General features: G+C 38.1%; 1 protein-coding gene across 1 annotated transcript in view; it reads left to right on the top strand.

Moving 5' to 3' along the window:
• LOC125386774 overlaps positions 1 to 22,642 on the top strand; it is a 57,940-nt gene that overhangs the window by 4,474 nt on the left and 30,824 nt on the right. Inside the window, exons 3-4 of the mRNA XM_048413905.1 lie at positions 745 to 898; positions 11,244 to 11,400. Coding sequence (XP_048269862.1) covers positions 745 to 898; positions 11,244 to 11,400 — 311 coding nt within the window. The remainder of the gene's footprint in view (positions 1 to 744; positions 899 to 11,243; positions 11,401 to 22,642) is intronic.

The following is a 22,642-nucleotide window of genomic DNA, read 5'->3' as shown; positions in this document are numbered from 1 at the left end:
CTGTTTCTTTGACGAGACTGAGTCAATGACTTTGATTAGTACGCTGTACTCGATGGATATTTGCACCGCATTAGATCGCGTCTCAGTGTGACGGCCGCGTTTGTGCCCGTTACTCCTCGGTTTGAGGCGAATACGCAGCAAAAGTACAAAATGTATCTTGACTTCTCGTTTACGCATCGTGTTTAACCTGACAGATCCTTGAGTTAATGCTTGAAAGCTTGAGCTCTGAGACGTAAAGACCTGTTTCAGATATTAATCAATGGATCTTTGTATATAATTGATACGGTTACAATGTAGTACGATAGCACTTCCTATAACGCGAGATATACGTTCCGTTACGAATTCAAGAGTGCAAAAAAATATAATTAAATAAATATGTAGTCTTTTCTTAATATGACAAAATAATATGCGACCCACAATAATAACTGTTCACAATACCAACTGTAAACAACTCTTTATGGCACAAGAGTTAATGCAAAACTGCGCGTCGAGTTAATTCAAAGACTTACATATTTTTATATTAGAAAAGAGTCATTTGCTGCAGCTTCTTAATCGCGTTATATGGAAGCAATGGCGTAATTTTTAGTCCACGTTAGAGAAGCATCGTGTCATACGGGATCCAACTATATATTATTTTCAATCAGCACTCTTTTAATTATCTTGATCAAATGTAAACATATCATACATTCTATGGGTTTAAAAATAAATCTGAAAAAATATGAATGACAAACACTTAAATTGCAGGTTAATGGACATGAAGTTCCGCTTACTGATCCACCATACGTAGCAGTTTACGAACTGACATCATTACTTGAGCATAACTGTAAAGCAAATTGCTCGAAAAGTTTCACTGATACTGGAGGGCTGATTATTCATGCTGCAGTACCTATTGCAAAAGGTGACTATATTATATACATATGTCGGGTTGGCATTAAGATTTGAGTTAGGGTTGAGGGCGTGAAACGAATCCCTATTGGCGCTAGACGTGATCATTATGCAATAGAGGAGATATTTACTAGTGCAAATATGATTATGATGGAATTGGACAAGTAATCGCGATAATTAGATACTCGAGAAGCTAATGACAATGATCCTAGGCTCACTAACGAATCCGCGGTCAAGGGGATGACGAACTCTACTTTTCTTCAGCGTCTAGGTTGTACTCAATGTTAATGCACGAGGCAATCACTACGTATCTGAGAGTTACTTGAATCGTCTTTTAGATCGTACCGGAGAGAGGTTCTCCATCACGGTAACGCTGTCGAGGAAAACTATGACGGGTGTGCCTAAGGGCACGAAATCATCGGATTCGTGGAGAAAAGCCTTCATTCGGAAAGTGAGGGAAATTGGCGTTACTGTTAATTGATCAATTTCCATGTTGGTGGTTAGGGAAGGGTGCTAGCCGCCCTTAAGAGAAAGTTCGAGAAGAGGAAGCGTCGTTGGTGAGAAAAATAGATTTCTCCTATTTTCTCGTAGTTGGGACGAGGACTGTTTGTCGGTTTGAAGGACTTTAGTTAAACAGATCTTAAGATTTATAGCGGGTCCTCGGGCTAGCTGAACATGTACTGTGGAGACGCGTCGACATCTGGTAATCATCATACTCAAAGAATAGAGTCTGCGTGTGGCGAGCCACGGGACAGAAATCGTTGAAATGCTTACAGTCGTGCCCCGTCCTAAGTATTTCTTTTAAGGAGAGCTATAGGGTTACTTCATGCCTTTGTTAGACAAAACGTTCATCCCTTGACCGCGACTACGTTCGGCGACTGGTTGTCGCCTCGAGCCCGAGCTCACTATCATAAATCTCAAATAAATACAGTCGAATCGAATGACAACAGTTTCTTAATTCGGCTATGGTGAAATCTAAATTACAATACTAAGGGTCTTCCCAAAGTTCCGAAGGGAAGGTTCCAGTATTCTTTCATCTCCGACATATATATATATATATATATATATATATATATATATATATATATAATATAGTCACCTTTTGCATATATATATATATATATATATATTCTATAAAGTATAGTAATATACAGGTGTAAAAGAATTTAAGGGGTGATTTTTGAAGAAAAGTAAAGATGGAAATCAAGAATAAAGAAATTGCGTTTTCAACTTTGTTTTTTAGTTATTGTCAGTTAAAATTAGCTAAAATGCCCCTGTACGCATGCAAACCTCCTCACATGGACGAGAATAGGTCAGCTTGAGCTGCAGGTCGCACAGCGATCCGTGTCGAACGATATGTGTGCAGCAGCTTACCCGGTACAAGTCGTAGAGAAGAAGATCATGACATTCGAAGACGTAAACTATCCCGCGCAACATTTTGTCAGAAAAGTCGTAGATTAAAAGTATTACACCTGCCTACTAATTAAAATCCATAACAACATAAAACTCATGAAATTTTCAAATAGAAAAAATTGATGTCTCCTTCAATTCTTTGCGTTCATAAGTAATTAATAAATCATAACACATATAAGCAACGTTTATTGTTGTTGTTACATGTTACACAGGAAAACCACACACGTACCACAGGTGTCCTGGCTGTACATAGAAAAATTGCAACGAAAATAACAATCGTTTTATATTACAGTATGTGTTCAATATATGCTCCATTTTCTTGGAAACGAAATAGACAATAAGCACGGTACATACAACACGCACTATATACACTACACACTTCACACACCCAAATCACTCGCGTTGGAACTAAAAAAAAGATTCAAAAAATAAAAAGAATACAAAAATAAAGGAGATAAAAATATTCAAAAAATTAAAAGTGAAGAAGCTCAAAAAAGACTACAGCGGAATAACTTAAATCTATATTAAATCTACAATTAACCCCAGCTTTATGTTTATACAATTCTCCTAACAAAATCACTAGAATATGTTACATAACGAGGTAGCAGTGGAGAGTTCGTTCAGAAAAAAGTTTACGATATTCTTTACCAACACTTTCGTTTTCTTTGTATAGTTTTCTCGAAATTAACCAGGGTCAGACAGGATAGCTGAGCTGCTCCTTTCAAAAGTATTATTAGGTATACCTACTGAGAAAACGAACAAGCTGCTTACCAGAAACTTAAAGGAGTTATTCAACGCAATAAGTATCATTTTTTATTTGCTGCACATTAATTTGTGTTGACATTTTTATATATATGTCGGGTTCACATTATGATTAAGATTAGGAACGTGAAGCGAATCTTCATTTGGATTAGACGTTGTTATGCAATAGAGAAGATATTTACTAGCGTAATTCCGATCATTAGAGAATTTAACAAGTAACCGTGGTAATTAGATACTCGAGATGCTAATGACAATGATCTTAGGTTCAATAACGAATCCGCGGTCAACGGAATAACAAAATGCGCGTTTTTCCAAAGCCCAAGTTGCACTCGACTTGCTCGTCTACGGTACAAGTATTACTAAACCAACTCTTTGTTAAAACGTAGAATGTTCACCGAGCGTAAAGGCGCTATGTAACTCGCTAATCAGACCTCACGAGAGAATGACTTTCCGTCGCGGTGATGCTGCAGTGGGAAACTATGATGGGGTGTGTCTCAAGGCGTCGTCGAGGAAAATCTTCGTTCGGGCAGTGAGGGAAATGGGCGTTGCTGTTAATTGGTTAATTTTTACGTTGTTGATTAGAAAAGGATGCTAGCCGGCCTTGAGAGAATGTTGCTAGCGCGAAGCGTCGTCCATGAGAAAAGCAGATTTCCCGTATCTTACCGTAGTAGGTGATAGATTTAGGGACTGTTAGGATAAAGACTGTTTGTCCGTTTGAAGGACCTTAGTTAACTAAACTCTAAGATTTATAGCGGCTCCTCAGACTAGCTGAACATGTACTGTGAACATGCATCGACATCTGATAATCATCCTTCTTGAAGAATAGGGTCTGTGTGTGGCGAGCCACGCGACAGAAACCGTTGGAATGTTTACTGTCGCGTGCCGCTACAACTATTTCATTTAAGGAGAGCCATAGAATTACTCCATCCCTATGTTAAGTAAAAGCGTTCATCCCGTGGCCGCGGCCACGTTCAGCGACTTGTTGTGGCCTCGAGCCCAAGCATGCTATCACAAATGTCGGACAATTGTAATTGAGTTAAATTATAGAGACTAAAATGTTGGGGGTTTTCCGAAGAATTCCAAAGGGAAGGCCCCGGTGTCCTTTCATCTCCGACGTATATATATCGGAATAGAGAGAAAAACGCATGGGTGAACGTATTATAGAAATGCTTTATTCAGAAATGTTAGAAATTCGAATTTCCAATGGTTTTTATTCGATAGAATAATGTATTGATAGATGTATTTATTACAGTGGATTAAACAGAAAACGATGATTATTTAACGTGAACTTAATGCAGTAGTATGATATGACAACTCTCGATTAACGACTCTTGACTCTAGACTTTCAGGTGGCCAACTGAACATCAATGACTGCGGTGCTGAAATATATTGATGGTCGTTAGACCTATTGAAGTTTTCTGACCCTTTCGGTTTATCGGCATTTGCGCTTTATCATCGACATTGTCTGTATTGTCGGTGATCTTTCCGCGGTACTATAATAGAGACCAAAGAAGCCGCTGTAAAGAGGATCGTTGTGCCAAAGACTAAACACTAGAGAAGATTTTTTTTTTTATTTATTAGAATATTTACAATCAATTCTCGTTGAGAATTTTCAGTAACTTAATTTGGCGTGATACAATGACATGGATTATAATAGCTTTATATTGTTGATTCTAGTAGAACTAAGGATTTAATCTAGTGGGTATTTTCTTTTTAGTCTGCGGATCTGGTCCATCGTGTCCAGTAGTTGGGTGACTAGTTGGTTGTGGTGGTTGTTGACTCTTGAGTTATATCTGCTTCTGGACTTGTGTATTTCATCTTTGACTGTAGGTATCTTGAGGTCACGGTGGATTGTTTCGTAGGTAACATACCAGGGTGCATTTAATAGGGATCTTAGCGTTTTCGATTGGAAGCGTTGGAGTATTTCAATGTTGGAGTTACTTGCTGTTCTCCATAGTTGGATTCCGTAGGTCCAGACAGGTTTTATTACGGCCTTGTAGAGGGTTATTTTGTTCTGTATGTTTAGTTTGGAGCGTCGGCCCGTGAGCCAATAGAATTTTCTTAGTTTTTCCTTTAGTTGCTTTGTTTTTTCCGAGATATGTTTTTTCCAAGTTAGCCTCCTGTCCAGGGTCATGCCGAGGTATCTTACGGAGTCCTTGCTTGGGATTATTGTGTTGTTAATGGTGACCTGGGGGCAGGTTTGTTTTCGGAGCGTGAAGGTTACATGGGAGGATTTTTTTTCGTTTATTTTAAAACCCCATTTTTGGAACCACATTTCCATGGAGTCAAGACTTCGCTGGAGAGTAGATGAGGCAATTGCCGGGTCTGCGTGGGTAGCTAATAGTGCTGTGTCGTCGGCAAATGTTGCTATTGTTACCTCGTTTGATATGGGTAAGTCGGCAGTGTAGATGGAGAATAGTAGGGGTCCGAGGACACTACCTTGTGGTATGCCGGATTCTATTGGGAATGTTGCGGAAGTGGCGTCTAGACATTTAACTATGAATTGTCTGTTGGTTAGGTAGGATTTTAAGATGGAGTAGTATGGGTGGGGTAGGATTTTTTTAAGCTTATAGAGTAGCCCTTCATGCCATACCTTATCGAATGCCTGTTGGATGTCTAGGAATACCGCTGAGCAGTATTTTTTCTTTTCAAGGGTTTGGCTGATCATGTGGGTTATGCGGTGGATTTGCTCTACTGTTGAGTGTTGTTTTCGGAAGCCGAATTGGTGATCTGGGAGTGTTTTCAATTCTTGTAGGAGTGGAAGGAGACGATTCGTGAGCATCCTCTCGAATAGTTTAGACAAGGTAGGTAAAAGACTGATTGGGCGATAGGAGGTGGTTTCATATATTGGTTTACCGGGTTTAGGGATGAGGCTGATTAGTGAGATTTTCCAAGCCTTGGGAAAGTGTTGAAGGCGGAGGATAGCGTTAAAGATTGATGCGACGAGTGCAATCCCTTTTATGGGAAGTTCCTTGATTGCTTTATTTCCTATTAGGTCGTGGCCTGCTGCTTTCTTGGGGTTTAGGCGACTGATTGCTTCTATGATCTCTGCAGAAGTGAAGGGTTCAATAGGAGGGGACATTTGGAAGGGGGTGTGCAGGTGTTCGGTGACGTCCGCTGCAGCTATGGAGGAATGGGGTTGGAATACTTCAGTCAAGTGTTTGGCAAATAGGTTAGCTTTTTCTATAGGGCTACGCGCATCCACCCTGCGGGCGGCGGATTGGAGGTATTATTTGTGAGGGACGCGTGAGTTTCCTGGAGGCTTTCCATAGTGAGTAGTTGGAGTCGGCTGTGGGGGACAAGCTGGCGAGATATTTGTGAAAACGGTCATTATTGTAGTTTTTTATGGCTTTGGATATTTTTCTAGTTGCGTTGTTTAGTTTGCGTTTGTCCTCCGGTGTTCTATGGGTCTGCCATATCCTTCTTAGTCTACGTTTTTCTGCTATTTTTTTTAATATGTACTGGGGGTATTCGTGATTGCTGATGGATGTTTTTGCCGGTGTGGAGACGCGGATAGCGTTTATTATGCTCGCGTTTAGGTATTCCGTGGCTGCTTCGATTTCTTCATTGGTTTTTAGTGAGGTTGAGGCTGAAGTTGTGTGGGTAAAGAGTTCTCTAAAGAGCTGCCAGTTGGTGTGTTGGTTATGAATGGAGCCATTAGGTGTATTCTCGATGATAGCTGAACTGACTGTTACTATCACGGGGGAATGATCAGAGGAGAGATCTGCCGAGGAATTGATTTGGACGTGTCTTGACGAGATATTTTTAGTTATGAGGAAATCAAGGAGATCGGGTATTTTGTTTGTGTCGGTGGGCCAGTGTGTGAGTTCGTATGTGGTAAGGTAGTTGAGGTTGTTGGTTATTATGCTGTTGAGGAGGTTTTTGCGTCTTACTGTAACCAGTCTGCTGCCCCATTGGGTGTGTTTAGCGTTGTAGTCTCCTCCGGCTATGAATCTATTGCCCAGGGTGTCCAGGAAGTTGTCGAAATCTTCTTTGGCGATGGAGTGTCTGGGAGGGCAGTATACAGCTGAAGTGGTGATTGTACCATGACAGTCTTCTATTGCTACGTTTGTTGCTTGGAGGTTGTCTTTCTGGAATGGTGGAAGTTCGTAGTGCTTAATGTTTGATTTGATTATGATTCCGGTGCCGCCGTGGGCCTTTCCGCTGGGGTGTTGGGTATGGTAGAACTTGTATCCGTTTATGTTCAGGTAGTTTTTGTCGGTGAAGTGGGTTTCAGATATGAGCATTATGTCGATTAGCTGGTGTTTTAGGAAGAGTTCTAGCTCAAGTTTGCGTTGCGCTAGACCGTTGGCATTCCACAGAACTATGCGTCTTGGTTTTATTTTGTGTCGGGGCGTATTAATTTATCCATGATGAGTGTTAGTAGCGATAGCAAATTATTTATTTGCTCTGATTGTTTCTCTATTAGCTTTTCAAGTCTAGAGACGTTGTCTGTATTAGGTGAGATGGGGGCACTATTTTGGGGAGGATCCCTGTGGCTATTTGATGTATTTCGAGTGCCTTGTACCGCTTGGGCATAGGAGTTTGAGGGAGTGGTGAGTTTGATAGGCCTGGGTGTTTGATTGGTTGGGGGGATTGGGGTAAAGGTGAATTTCGGCGAGCTGGGTGTTTGGTAATTTACCTATTTTGTTGTAAGTTTGGGGTACTTGTTTGAGTACAGAGTTTTGTAGACTGAGCAGCCTTTGTAGTTGGCAGGATGATCACCTTGACAGTGGATGCACTTCGCTGGGGTTTCCGGTGATTTCCTGCATTGGTCGGTGGGGTGTGTTCCTGCACATTTGACGCAGCGGAAGGTATGGTAGCAGTATTTCTGCGTGTGCCCGTATCTTTGGCACCTTTTGCATTGCACTATCTCCTTTTTGGTTTGCGGTGGTTCGAGTTTTACGATGGCGTTCATTAGGCAGCTGATGTTGTAGATTTCCTTGTTGTTGGGTTTCTGTTTTAAATCGATGAAAAATAGGGATAGCGGGTCTTTTGTGACTCTATGCCTTATGTTGCTGACATTGGTGACTTCGTGGCCGAGTTTCGATAGTTCTATTTTTAGTTCGTCGATGTCTGCGTAGTGGTGGATGTTTCGTAGCACCACCCGAAAAGGTCTTTCTTCTTTGAGTTGGTAGGTGTGGAAATTGGCGTTCAGGGCCTTAAGTGTCTTGGTGAGCTTCCTGTAGGCTTCTGGATTCGTCGGCAGGATTTTTACTTGGTTGTTGGTTATCTTCAGGTTGTAGTCCTCCTTGGAGATATCTCTCTCTAAGGACTTGATCATTGTCTGGATGTCGATGACATCATTGACAAATATTGGTGAGGGAGGGGGGCTTCTCTGTGCTTGTTGGTTTGGTTCTGCGATTTCCATGGCGTCGTTTGAGGATTCTAGTATTGCGAACCTATTGTGGGTGTTGATTTGTGTTGTTTGCTGTTGGTTTGAGTTTATGTTTGGTGATTCAATTTTGCGTTTTTTCGCCTTATTGGCGTCGTTGGCGCGTGGGGATCTGCTGCACTTCTGTCACGGGGGGCGTAGTGCGGGGTAGTTGTAAGTTTGCGTGGGCGAGCCTGGTGGTGATTGCTGGGCCATCATCGAGCTAGCTATTTCAATATAAATAACTAGTCGTGTGGCTATGAGGCAAGGTTCGGGTAGGGGTTAGATGCGTAGGCTTTTCTTCTCTCTGGCGGATAGGAGACACTTGGGAGGATTGGAGCACGTTGTGTTCACTTTCGACGGTTGGGTGACACGTGTTGCTTTCGAACTTCACTGGGCACTAGAGACACGTCTGCACGCTTCGGCACTCAACAGCGAACTGACTAGAGAAGATGTAGAGTTTTTCTAGCAATGAGACTCACTGCAACAATTTGTATTATTACACATTACTCCATAAAATGACTTTTTTATTCTTGATTTTTATCATATTTTAGCTTTAATAATCATCCCTTAAATTTTTTTACATCTGTAGTCGAACATCCTGTATATAACTCGTTCAGAATAAGGCGCTTGGAACGAATGTAGCTTTCATTTTTGTTGGTTTGGATAGCCTCAATCATAAAAATAGATATGCGTGTCAGCTAAAAACTTTGTATCTACAAATAAGACCATGAGGCATCGTGTGATGGTGAGCGAGTTAGCGGAATAATGCTCTTGCTGCTCTGCAGTCTCAAATATAATTTTCTGAGCAACAAATAGTACAGCATATTCCATATTCTTTTGTGCAAAACGGTGTTGGCATATCCTATGACTAAATATGAGGGAAAAAATGTTGTGTTAATCCATTTCTAAAAAGTTAGAACACAAACGCGAAACAACCGATTAATTTTTCGTTCGATAAAAGATATAGTATCCTCGTTATATTACAAACTTCTCATTGATTTCTTTATATTGATTCCTGACGTACATTAAATCATGTTACATAAATTTCTTCGTTTACAATTAAAAATCACAATTAAAAATCTGGTTGAACCAAAGAATTACTCGACGTTGTTGAGGTGCGACATTGTTGGTACTCGTTGCCTGTTATATTTAAACGAAAATTTCGCTAATTTCGCATCATCATTACAACTTTTTGATAAAAAGTTTATAAGCCTATGTTTATATGATTCTTTTATTCTTAATTATGGAATATGCTGGCAATGTTTTACGATGAGTGAATAGAATACTCTATATTACATGTGTACATATGTGTGTTGAACATTTTGGCTCTACTTAACAAGTAATGTGTTATTGAACGTTTTGTCTGTCATTCGGACAAATGTGAATGCTAAGGCAAAACGACTGACGTCTACATAAACATTTTGTAGTGTAAAGTTAAATTGTTTATCATTTATCTAGTATTTCTATATATTAACCTTTTTTGCCGTTTTCATATTTACAAATAATTTGATATCACATAAATGATCTGTATATATACATATAGAAGCATTATTATGACTAAGAACACGCGAAGCAATTTTTAAAGAAGTAATAGGCTCTTTTAACTGTTTCTTAACTGTACACACAGGGTAGTCGACGAAAGTCGACAAAAAGACGTTGAGATTACCAAATCAATTTTATAGAAATTAGTCACACTACTATTACAAAATAGATTTCAATTGCAAACTGTTGATTACATATACAAATAGCCAAGTTCATGTTGATTGAAAATATTACAATGTCGATTGAAAAAAATTACAACAAAATAATTTTCCAATATCTATGTAAATATCCATGCTTCTCTCTTCCCCTCTTTCTAAGTAAGACAACAAGTAATTTAAAATATTAGCTTTTGTTACAGCCATTACAATAGAAATTTGCTAATAATTGGATTGAGTATTTTTATGCAAATTCATCTTTTTGAGAATATAGATAGGGAGGAAAATTCTTTTATCACATTATACGCACTTTATGTAATTTTACACTTTAAAATTTCCTATGAATACCTAATATGGTCATCTACTGAGAATATTCAATATACGGGATGAAGGTAACCGGAACCACTTCGATCACTGTGCATGTCATGATTTTAGTGACAAATTTTTCAGATATAAGTTGGTTTCAAAGATGCACAGAAGGTCAAGTTTTGTTTTTTGTGAACTGCTCGAATTCAAGTTACTATTTTTAGAGGTATCGCAGTGGCTACAGTTATGCCACTTATAAACTAATGTATTTTTATATGAATAGGTTAATTCTTTTCTATATAGGATTATGAGTTGGATCGACTAACATAATAAAAAGTATATGATTTTATTTAAAAAGATAGATCTGACCTTCATATGTATTTTCGCATTCTCCTACAAAGACACTAATCGCGTCAAATTCTGTCCTCTTTGCAACCATTCAACTTTTATCTGAAATACTTTTCACTAAAATAGTGAAGATGTAGTGATCGAAGTGGTTCCAGCTGTATGACCTGTTCGTGTATGTATATACATACATTTATGCTATGGGACTGTTTCTTGTGTGTACTTGTACCTCTCATAGGTGAAAATAAATCAACGGTGTAAAGGATCACTTACGATGGTAGAATTAAAAATTTTCGCGCGAGATTAAGAAATTATGTGCCTGTTTCTGTAAGCAATTCAGCTATCGAGTATAAGGCGATGTGACCAATTCGTCAAAAATCGTGTCGAATAAATTGTCTGTTCTTAGCCTAAATCTTCTAGATAAATGCAACTGTATGAATTTGTATGAAATATTTTAGGAGACCACATTTCTATATGTTATACGGATCCATTGTGGGGTACTGCAAACAGAAGACACCATCTTCTTAAAACAAAATTTTTTGAATGTACTTGTGATCGATGCAAGGATCCCACAGAATTTGGAACAATGTTTAATGCTTTAAAGTGCAATCGAATGTAAGTTAAGTTAAAAATTAAGTCTTATAGAAATTATTATGAAAACGAAGAATGGATTACTATAAATAAAAATATTTTCCCACTTTACAATATTGTACAGAACTGATGCAAGTACAGTAGAGTCTTCTTTATGCGAATTTATAAGCAGATATACTCTTCGGATAATGGAATTTTCTGATACTATAACAATCATTATTCTCGTGTGAAATTTCATTTATTTCAAATACAAATTAAGATTAATCGATAGCTTCTCTAAATATTGAATATCAATATCTTTTTGACTGCTAAGTCACGTAATTCTTTCAACATAAGTAATTACATCGCAGCGGAAGACTTCACACACATACAAAGCACACGCTATAGGGCTCAAGAATTAACACACCTCGAAGTAGAACACTAGAAACATTTACTAGAACTAGTGATCTCAACATATTATCCACAGGAAGACCAACACACTGGCAGACGGATCTAAACAAAATTCCTGACTTGCTTAATTTTGCAGGTATAAAAGGAGTAAACGCAAACAAATTAAAAGTAACACCCAGTCTGGAGCTTAGCTCCCATCATACACCGTTAATAATAGAATACGCAAGCAAACTAATACTTTATAACAAATCAGAGTCGCTTTGCAATAGAAGCATCAAAGGGCAAACATAAAGAACTAATCAAGAGCGAAATCAACTGCAATATTCCATTGAAAACACCTGAACGCATCGAACAGGCAGTAACAACATTGACAGAAATTATGCAAGAAGCAGCAGGGGCAACTATTACTTATAAACCAAAAGAAACCAAACATCCTTGACAAAATCAGAGAAAAAAGGAAAGCGAAAGTAAAATGGCAAAAACATAGAACATGTGAAAACAAAAAACATCTATACAAACTTGCAAAGGAAATAAAAAGTAAAATAAAAGATCATAATAGTAACGAATTCTCAAAATTCATAGAAACACTCTCAGTGGAAAGCCACGAACAAAATAAAGAAGCCAATAAAAATAATCCCAGCAATTAGAAAAGCATATAACATATGGGCCTGAAGCAACGAAGAGCAAGCTACAGCATTGTTCAACCACCTTTGTAACACATTTACTCTATATAATATTAACAACAGTAAAACCAAATATCATTGAGACGAAGATGCGCAAAATACTAGTAGCTCAACTGACAAGCACCGTACCATACCTAATACAACAGTTCAAGAAATGAGAATCATAATGAAGAAAACAAAAAACAATAAAGCACCAGGAGTCGACCCAATCTATGGTAAAATCTTGAAAAACCTTCCCCCAAAAGCAATACGTTTAATCATAATAATGTTCAATGCAATTTTAAGAATTCAATACTTTCCTAATCTATGGAAGTTAGCACAGATCATAATGTTAGTTAAACCAGGCAAAAACCCACACCAAACTGTATCTTACAGAGCAATATCACTACTTCCAGTGTTTTCCAAAATAGTAGAGAAAATAATATAACCAACAATAGAACAAGAAAAATTAATACCAGATTACCAATTTGGATTCAGAAGAAAACACTCCACGATAGAGCAAAAGGCACAGGCTCGTCAACGAAATTTTACCAGCAATAGAAAGGAAACAATACTGTACAGGCTCCTTCATGGGCATTGCGAAAGCATTTGACAAAGTGAACCATGAAAGCCTCTTACAAACAATCAAAAAACACTTCCCGGAATAAATCCACCACTTACTCAAATCATACCCAAGCAACAGAACCTTTATAGTAAAAATAAAGGATGTATATTCTGAAGTAAAAGACGCTGCCTGAAGGCAGGGGTACCGCAAGGAAGCGTCTTAGGCCCAATATTATACACACTATACACGGCCGGCATACCAACAACTACCAACAGCAAAATACAGACATTCGCGGACAACACGGCTGTGCTAGTCAGGCATACTAATCCAGCAACAGTAGCTACATTACTACAAGAGCACATCACAAAAATAGAAAAGTGGCTACAAGATAAACAAATAAAAGCAAACCCCAATAAATGCCACCATATTACATTTACACTAAGAAAACAGAAACCACCAAATATCCAATTGACTGGCACGCACATAACACAAACAAGGCAAGTTAACACGTTGACGCCGGCGCCGATATTCAGGGTTTTCTCTATGATGTGGCGCCCGACTGCACGGTCTGCTTCGTACGGCTGCGCAGCGCCAGATTAGACTGTTCAGCACTGTTAATTTATAGCAAAATTACAAAAGCTATACGATTCCTGTTGGGTTCAATGAATTCCGTGGACTTCAACTAATACATTTATATAGAATAGTTTGGCAATATCAATTTGCAGATATCTATAAATATTAAGTAAAGCTGATGGGACCAACTTTGACCCTAATTTTGGAGCACTCTTTTCGATTTTTCTCAAACAGTAGAGATCTGACGCGAATTCCGACTATTGCAACGTATACCAAACAGTGCAAATAAACCAACTACTTTGCATCATTAGTCTACATCCACCTTGAGCGGTAATATTGTTCAAGGGGCGCAACCTCAAGATAACAGTTGCGCCTGACTCATCGCCGTCTAATTGATAGGTCGCAACAAGTTCTGTATCAAATTCTTACAATTAGCAGTCACTAAATTGAATTAAGGAAAGAATACATTGTATACGAACACCAATACAATATGTACATGCCTGAAACAGAAAAGGGCACCTATTACTGAGAAGTATCATGTTGGAATAGCAGAACGTTCGAATAGTACTGTATTCGGATAACGGATGTTCAGATAAAGAAGGCTCTACTGTAATAGAATTTAGAAAAGGAAGCACAATTTCGTAATTGTTTCTATATTCGCGGAGATATAGAGGATGTTTCAAACTATTACATTATATTTCGAATATAAATCTTTTAACACTTAGCCAACCGGCGCGCGTCACAATGAATTATACGTTTCCACCGCGCATTTTTCCAAGTATCGAGGACCAATATTCAGTACATAAGTAACAAAAAGGTCTAAAAATTATTTAAGTAATTAATTATATTTTGTGGTAATGATTTTATTTAACGATTTCACATATTGTTTATGCAATACATCGTGTTTAAAAGTATAAAAAAATATAGGTAATATTAAAAACGTTCAAGACGATTAAAGATAAATAACACAGCTTGAACGTGAAATTAAAAATTCATAATGCATTTTAATATTTTTCTACAATGTAGTATCGTTCGATCATAACTCTATTTAGTCATAACGGATAGTGTAACTTTTTAATTAATTTTAACACCACTAAATTGGCGTATTTTGTTATATACTGTACATTATAAAAGCAGAAAAAGTGGCGCAATTAATTGGGAACAATTCCAGGTAAACAATAACTGATAATAACAGCGAAAAAATAAAACACGTTGCTAAAGCCAAAAAGGGAGGTCTCCCTATTCGGTTGCCTAAGTGATAAAAAGCTTGTATCATACAATTTCATGGTTACGGGAAATGTTTACAAAATTATTTATCTCAAAGTTTAACTTGTGATGCATATATCAATACTTTATCCTTATTTGATGTAAGAACAAATGTTTGTATTTGTAAAATGTATCCGAAGTATGCCACAGATATATTCGGAAAATATTTCACATCACACACTTCTTGACCGACGTCTGTGTTTCGCTATTTCAATTTGTTATATCCCAGTTAATATTTTTTATTACTATGATATCTTCTTCTATCTGCCAACAAAACAAATATTACTAACAAACGAGGAAGATCGCTTTGATATAACTGATCAAAATGTAACATACGAGTTAAGAGAATGCGAAGATTAGAGATTCGGGTCAGATCATTGTTTTCCTTTTAAGGGGGTATTTTAGTCTAGAGGTATGAATTTCGAGCGATTTTTGAAGCTCTGTACAAACGAAACAAAAAATATTTTTACTATCCATTTTTTTATGATTTGTATCTTGATATTTTAAGATTACATAAAAAATTAACCGAAAAAGACTAAAAATTCACAAAGTTATGAGCTGGCAAAGTGGAGGTCCAAAGAAAGGGTGTCCTGGCGTGCATGATATCGACCCTTATGGTCATCTGAAACAAAAAAGCCGAACGGATTCTTAATTAGAATAGATTCGGCTATTGCATGAACCTTAGAAGAGTTAAAAAAATATTTTTTCACAAAATGGCGGCCATTTTAAAATAATTTGCCTTTTTGGTATGTTTTTTTGGCAATTCCGAATTTTTTTAAGTAGTAAAATTAAAAATTTTGATTCGAGCGTGGTTGAGGCGATAGAAAAATATATAAAGAATATTCGCACCAAATTTCAAATAAATCGATTTATTAGAACTTAAGATATCGTGCACGTCAACTTGAAAAAAGTAGTTTCGAGAAAAACGCGTTTAAAATTTTGAGACAAGTTTACTCGATCAACAGTCCTGCTCGAGCAACCGAGCTAAACGGACGTGCGAAACAGTGTTTCAGTGAAAGTGCGGCAAGTGGGAAAAGAAAATGGTAACGTCAACGCCCATCGCCAAATGGTGGAAAATGCAAATACCAACAATAAAAATTACAAGCAAAGGCGAAACATATTCTACGAATAGAGCTACAAGCATAACAAACCCAAGACAATCGCTAAATGAAGAACAGGAGTATTCAATTATAAATGAAATAGATATGGAATCAATACAAAACAATTATGAGAATAAAACCAACCATGAACTAACTCATCAGGACGAAAGCTGGAAGGTGGCAACTTGCAACAAAAAAAGAAAAGTAACACCATGCACAAGCAGTAGGAAAGCTATAGTAGCAAATAAGCAACAATGGCTACAAGAAATCAATCTTCGAAACTCCTTCAGCACACTGCCAGAAGAGAAAGTAACAGACCCAGTTGAAAAACCAATAACCCGCATCGCTAAACCACCACCAATCTACATAGATGCTCAAATAATAGACCCCCTCATTGAACTACTAAACAACACGGCAGGAAAAGAAAATTATAGCATAAAACAACTAAAAGTAGTCCAAGTCAAAGTTCGGACCAACAGCCCAGAAACATTTAGAAAAGTGACAAAAGCACTAAAAGAGAAAAACGCGGGGTATCACACCTACCAGCTCAAAGCCGACAGAAGTTACAAAGCAGTAATCAGGGGATTACACCCAAAAACAAACACAAACAACATATGCGAGGAACTAGCAAAAATCGGACACCAGGTAAGATCAATGAACAACATAACCAGATACGATACTAAACAGCCATTACCGCTATTTCTAATAGAGCTTGAACCTAAAAACAACAACAAAGAAATATTTGAAATTAAAAAAGTTCTAAACACAATAGTAACAGTGGAGCCACCAAGACATAAAAAGACATACCGCAATGCATACGGTGTCAACAATATGGACACACAAAAAATTACTGCAACAGAAACCCGGCGTGTGTCAAATGCGCAGAAACGCACCTAACAATAAACTGTCCATACGTAGGAAAAATAAACGAAGTAAAATGCTTCAACTGCAATCGAAACCACCCAGCTAGCTACAAAGGCTGTGTAATCAGAAAACAACTGCAATGTAAACTGTTTCCGCCGCTACGAAACAGGGCGTATAATAACTTACAAGCGCAACAGGATAGCACAGAAACTGAGACAACTCCAAATTCACAGCACGCAATGAACACTAACCACAGTAACACCAACACCTTTGGTAGCTAAAGTTCTGCTCGGGCAACCGAGGTAAACAGACGTGTGTAATCAATCATGTGCTCCAGTGAAGTGATTCAGAGAAGTGTTTCAAAGTGAAATAAAATTAACGATTAGTAATAGTGAGGGGAAGTCCAACAATGCAGCAGCAGATACCAACAATTAAAATTGCAACTGAAAGAGAAATGTATTATATAAAAAGGTCGGTAGATTTACCAGGCCTATAGCAACAGCAGCAATATAATAATAATCAAAACGACATGGTTATAGAAGAAATGAAAGAGCAGTGGAGACAGGAGGAGTGCAGTCACAATAACGAAAGATGTTACAATAAAGAAAGATGTTACCAGGACGAAAACTGGAAAACGTAAAATAACTCCAGGAACAAATGCCGCAGGAAACTTAGATACAGAAAAGCAGCGATGGCTACAAGAATTACCATTAAGAAACTTCTTCAGCTCATTAACTGAACAGTCGCCTTAGGTAGCAGCTATTTAGCTATTTAATCCTAAGCCAGAAAAATTGTAAAACTTCTGATTGATAACAGGTCATAGGACTTTTGCGTTCTATATAACAATACTTTTACCTATGGAAAGATTCCCTAAAAATAAAAAGAGATCTGCCTATTTCTTATTAAGAAACCGAGGAGGGAGAGTTGTTTCCTCCCCATCCGATTGCCAACCATTAGAGATCTTCTTCAACATTATGTAGATACGGGAATGTGTAATTGAACCCAAATTGTCTCGCTCTGGGGCCTCATAGTCTTGCAAATTTTCAAATTGGTATTAGAAAAAGGAGAGGATCCATTTTCACAAAGTGGCTAAGCTTGCGATTTATTTAAGGGTTTGCACATAGTGACAATGAAGAATGCATTTAACACCCTAAAGTGAAGTTCTATCCTACGAGAAACTGATAATAGGAATTTCTCACAAGTAATCAAAATAGTTTCGATGAATTGTTTTCACTGCATTTGAGTACAGACACATTTTAACTGATTTTAAAACAGGTATGAATAAAATTTCTGTTCATAAGGAGAGGGATAGTTCACAGGATTCCATACTGGGACCAACTTTGTGAAACATTATCTATGATGGCGTTCTCAGATATTTCTTACTACACCGACGATTTGACCTGAGGTGTATTGTGTTGTCCGTGATAATTGTAGTAGCTGACTGTAGATGTCGCTGCTGGAGTACTGCTGTATTTTTCTTCTTATTTAAGAATCGTGGAAGAAAAATCGGACTACGAGCGCCGATATTTGAAGCCGGGTCCCGAACGTTCGTAACCTAAGGCGCTAACCACTGCACTGCCGTCGTCCGACTCTAGTTATTGTTGAGTGGTGGTATTTATGCTGTCGAGTGCCGCCACACTCATTATCACAGATCTCGAACAATTATAATCGAGTTAAAGTATAGAGACTAAAATATTGGAGGTCCCGGTGTCCTTTCATCTCCGACATATATATATGCAATTCCCTATTTATTTGTACGTATTACCTATATAATATATGCATTACATCAAAATCCTGAAGTAAAGTCAAATTTTTTTACTCATTCGATATGTAAATTCGACCAATCGCGGGGAGACGCAATCGCGAGGAAACACGTCAACGGGAGTCGTAAATTCCCGTTACGATTATAATAATCGACGCCGCGAGTAGATCGATCCCTTGATTTCCGTTAAGACAATAGGGGTGGTTGAAATGATATAACTTCGTGATTAACAGTGTTATAACTTATATATTTTCCAACAACTTCGTATAATCACACACACTAGTAACGTCGCTGAGTATGGGGATTGCCTTGATCTTATTCAGATTCTGACTGCCAATCTGATAGATGAAAGCTCTCGGGTCGTAGTAGACGCAGCGATTTATCAGATCCGACTTTGACTGAATCGAATCAACAGAATCAACCGAATGACCGAATGAATAGACGTCGACTGCTTGACCTCGACCGTCTGACTGACTGACTGACTGGAACTGTAGGCACTGTGAGAGCTATGGGAACTCTAAGCACCGTGAGAGCCGTAGGAACTCTCCGTCGGAGCTAGAGAAACTCTCTAGTCGGAGCTATAGGAAACTCTCCGTTGTTTTCGTTAGGCCACTACCCGCTTTCTCCGTAATTCTTAAGAGCGCGTAATAAACCCAAGGACCTTTCTAATAACCGGCCGAAAACACTTCTAGAATTAGAAAGTCTTTTCAGGCAAACAGTTTGACTTAAACCATATGTGCGAACAATGCAGTTAGAATTTCAACTTTATGTTGAAATAAAATATTAATTTGGCTCCTTGGGCCTATGGAGGGTTCAAAGGACGGCACGTAGACCGTTGGCTGTCAAGCCGCGCGGGATGGAGTGTAGATGTGTTGCGCGGCAGGACACGATATTTTAAATGAATTTCTTTATTGTGCCATCATATAACACAGTACTACATTCAATGTATATCTGTACATTAACTTAAAGTTACTAACAGAAGATAGTATGTACAACATACATATACCGTAATTTAAGTTTTCCCTGTACTTTTCCAATAAATTTATAAATTAGGAATTTTCGGAATGGTATCTAGTAGAAAAATCGGTTATTCCCATCTACCTGTAAACGTCTTCCATCGATGTACTAGATGAATTAATATTTTTTCCGGTTCTGCGACGACTGTTTTATAGAATTTTTCCGTATTTTCACCAACTTCCGACATGAGGATCCAACAAATCTTTTATTCCTCCATCAGATTCTTACCTAAACGAAAGTATCTTCCTAACGGATTGATAACCTCCATTCTATCTAATGCAGGAGTCACAGACGAATTTTGATTTAAATATAAAACGTAAAAAGCCAAATAGTAAGCTATGTGTTCGAGCTGCGCGTGACTTTTGTATCTTTTCCCGGTAAAAGTCAATATAGTGAGACTTCCAGTATCTGAAGACCTATTATCAGAATAATTTATTATTGAGACGTTCCACCACCCAAACGTATCATTAATTACACAATATTTCTAAGTATGTCCTTCTATAATTTCATATCTTTCTATTACTTTAGTGTTGAGGTAGAACGCGTTCAGAAGTCCACAAGAAAGTGATCTTCAGACATAATAAAGTCTTCTTATTTCGAAACGTTTATGAACCGTTAATGGACCTTCTTTTCTTGTACGTGGAGAAATCCTCATGGACACTCCGCTGTTGCTAATAATCGATAACAGCAGAGTAATGTCGAACTCTTACCGACTAAAACTCCACGATGCCCATCCTACGCGTATGATAGGAGTGCTCCAGGAACCTCTTATGAATTGTCTTCAGTTGTACCCCTTTCCCCCGTCCTCTTGTTCGAGCCAGTTTTAATAATTCTCCGACTGTTGAATTTGGTGTTAGAAGGGGGGGCATTGTCCCTAGCGCTATCCCCCCTTTTGGGGGATAGTCGTGGTCCGTTGAGACGACGATGGAGCGGCTCCAGACCGCCTGACCGCCATCCCCCTCCATCGCGTTATCCTACAAGGGTGTGAGTTTTTCTTTCTCTCCCTTTCTGCTCGTTCCTTTGCGAGCATAACTCGCTCGCAAAAGAGGCGGGCAGCCTCGTATTCCTGTGGCCCGCTCAGCATCGCTTGTACAATCGCCGAGGGGGATCAATCTTTTACCTATGACGTGTCACAGGGTGTAGCGGGACAGCTCCCATGCCGGACAAAGCTTCAGCGTGTGCTGCGCCGTGTCCCTGCCCTCCCCGCAGTGGTGATAGGTGTCCGTCTCTCCCGTCTGATTTTCCTCAGTTACTCGCCGAATACGTCGTGTCCCGTGAGCACCTGGATCATCCTATAGGTGAGCGGGAGGTCGCGGCAGCTTCTCCATGTTTCCCAGTTTGGAAGGACCGCCTCCGCGTCTCGATGTTCGCCTCTCTCGTTGTACAGCTGGGATCGCCACTGATCCCGCGCGTCCTCCTCGGCGATTCCTAAGACGTTTGGGGCCAGCATGACATTAATGGACTTAAGTGTCTTGAGACAGCGGTTTCCAACCTTTATGCTACTATGCTTCTCCTAAAAAAAAATTTCTTTCCGCGCCTCCCTACCTTTTACTTTTTTAACAGATATAATAATATAAACACGTTTTAAATAATAAAAAAAAGTTGAAAACTACAATTAACAGAATAATAATAAAATTTTGCTATAACATATACGTGCTTTACAATATGAAGTTTTATTTATTTGTAGATATTATGGTATGAAAATTAATGTTTTATTAAAAAATGTTGCCGCCTCCCCTGGCAATACTCCGCGCCTTCCACGTTGGAAACCACTGTCTTCAGGTATAAATAGGATAATTCAACGCAGCTCAAGCTATTAACAAATTTATTTGGTATAGCAGTAAAAAAAAAAATATGAAATCCATAAATGATTTTAAAAATTTATATTATATTGTATTTTTTGTAATTGTTCTTGAATTATTCTTTTTGAAAAGTGGAACGATAATGATAATAAAACACGCGTGTTCTACCATCCACAAATTCCCTGATTCAAGCAGTCGTCACTCCATTAATTTCCTCCATAAATTCGAATAATGGAAATTCTACTATCCAAAAGAGCTTGTAATTCGCGCTTCAATCATACTTCGAAGCTTCTTCGTCTAGATTGCTGTGAAATAATTTTTGTTGGCATTAATAAATATTATAACGACAATCTTGAAGAAGCGCTCTCAGAGGTTATGGCACCTGTTATTGATAAAAGAACGGTTAGCATCAGTGGTGTAAGAGTGGAGTAAGAGTGGAAATAATGTTCGTGTGGCGCGTTTAGAGTAGAAATTCACAAGTTAAGATCTTTAAACATAGATTTATTCAATGAAAATAATATGAATAATAATAGTGATACAATAAATACAACAATACTAATATAATAAACTGAAATGACAAGTATTTGAATGATAATGATATAATATTGAAAGTTTGAATACGGAAGTTTATAATATTCTGAAACGTTTTCAATATGTACGATAATTGAGATGCTTAAAATCTATCTTATTAATTAAACTGACTGCGCATGTGCGACAGGCTTTGTAAATAAAGCTCAAACTCGGTAAATCCAGTAAGTTTTATTGAACAACATCGCTACTAAGAAGCTCCGCTCCTCGCTAGATCATTAGACGTGGAACGAATCTTAACTCAACCTTAAATCAACATTAGATTTATCCCAGAGTGTGTCCTTAAACCAAAAGTGTTCCTTCGTTAGCTAATTTAATTAAGTTGATCTTGAGAGCTCTACACAGACAGATAAAACCGGATCAGGCAAATTCTAGGCGATTAAGCTCTTCGCGAGCTCATTAAACTTGAAGCGAATCAACCGATTATGAGTCTCTTGGTTTCTCAAAGATCTAGTCTCTAAGTCGGTTCTTGAAGCCACTAATCAAGGAACTGAATCGAACTACCAGCCCCCTATTTATGCTTGATAGTCGTGATTATGTGGTGCACTCACGTGGATGCGCAGTGTCTGGCCTCGAATATATTTTGTTGCTAATTTTTTATTAAAAAAATGTAAAAAACAAACGCGAGCTTATACTAATAATAATCCTGATTTAATCTTAAAGAAAAATACATAATT

This window comes from Bombus terrestris, chromosome 17 (assembly GCF_910591885.1).
Source record: "Bombus terrestris chromosome 17, iyBomTerr1.2, whole genome shotgun sequence".
Classification (NCBI taxonomy): domain Eukaryota; kingdom Metazoa; phylum Arthropoda; class Insecta; order Hymenoptera; family Apidae; genus Bombus; species Bombus terrestris.
The sequence above is the reverse complement of the archived record's forward strand: the minus strand, read 5'-3'. Positions and strand labels throughout refer to the sequence as shown.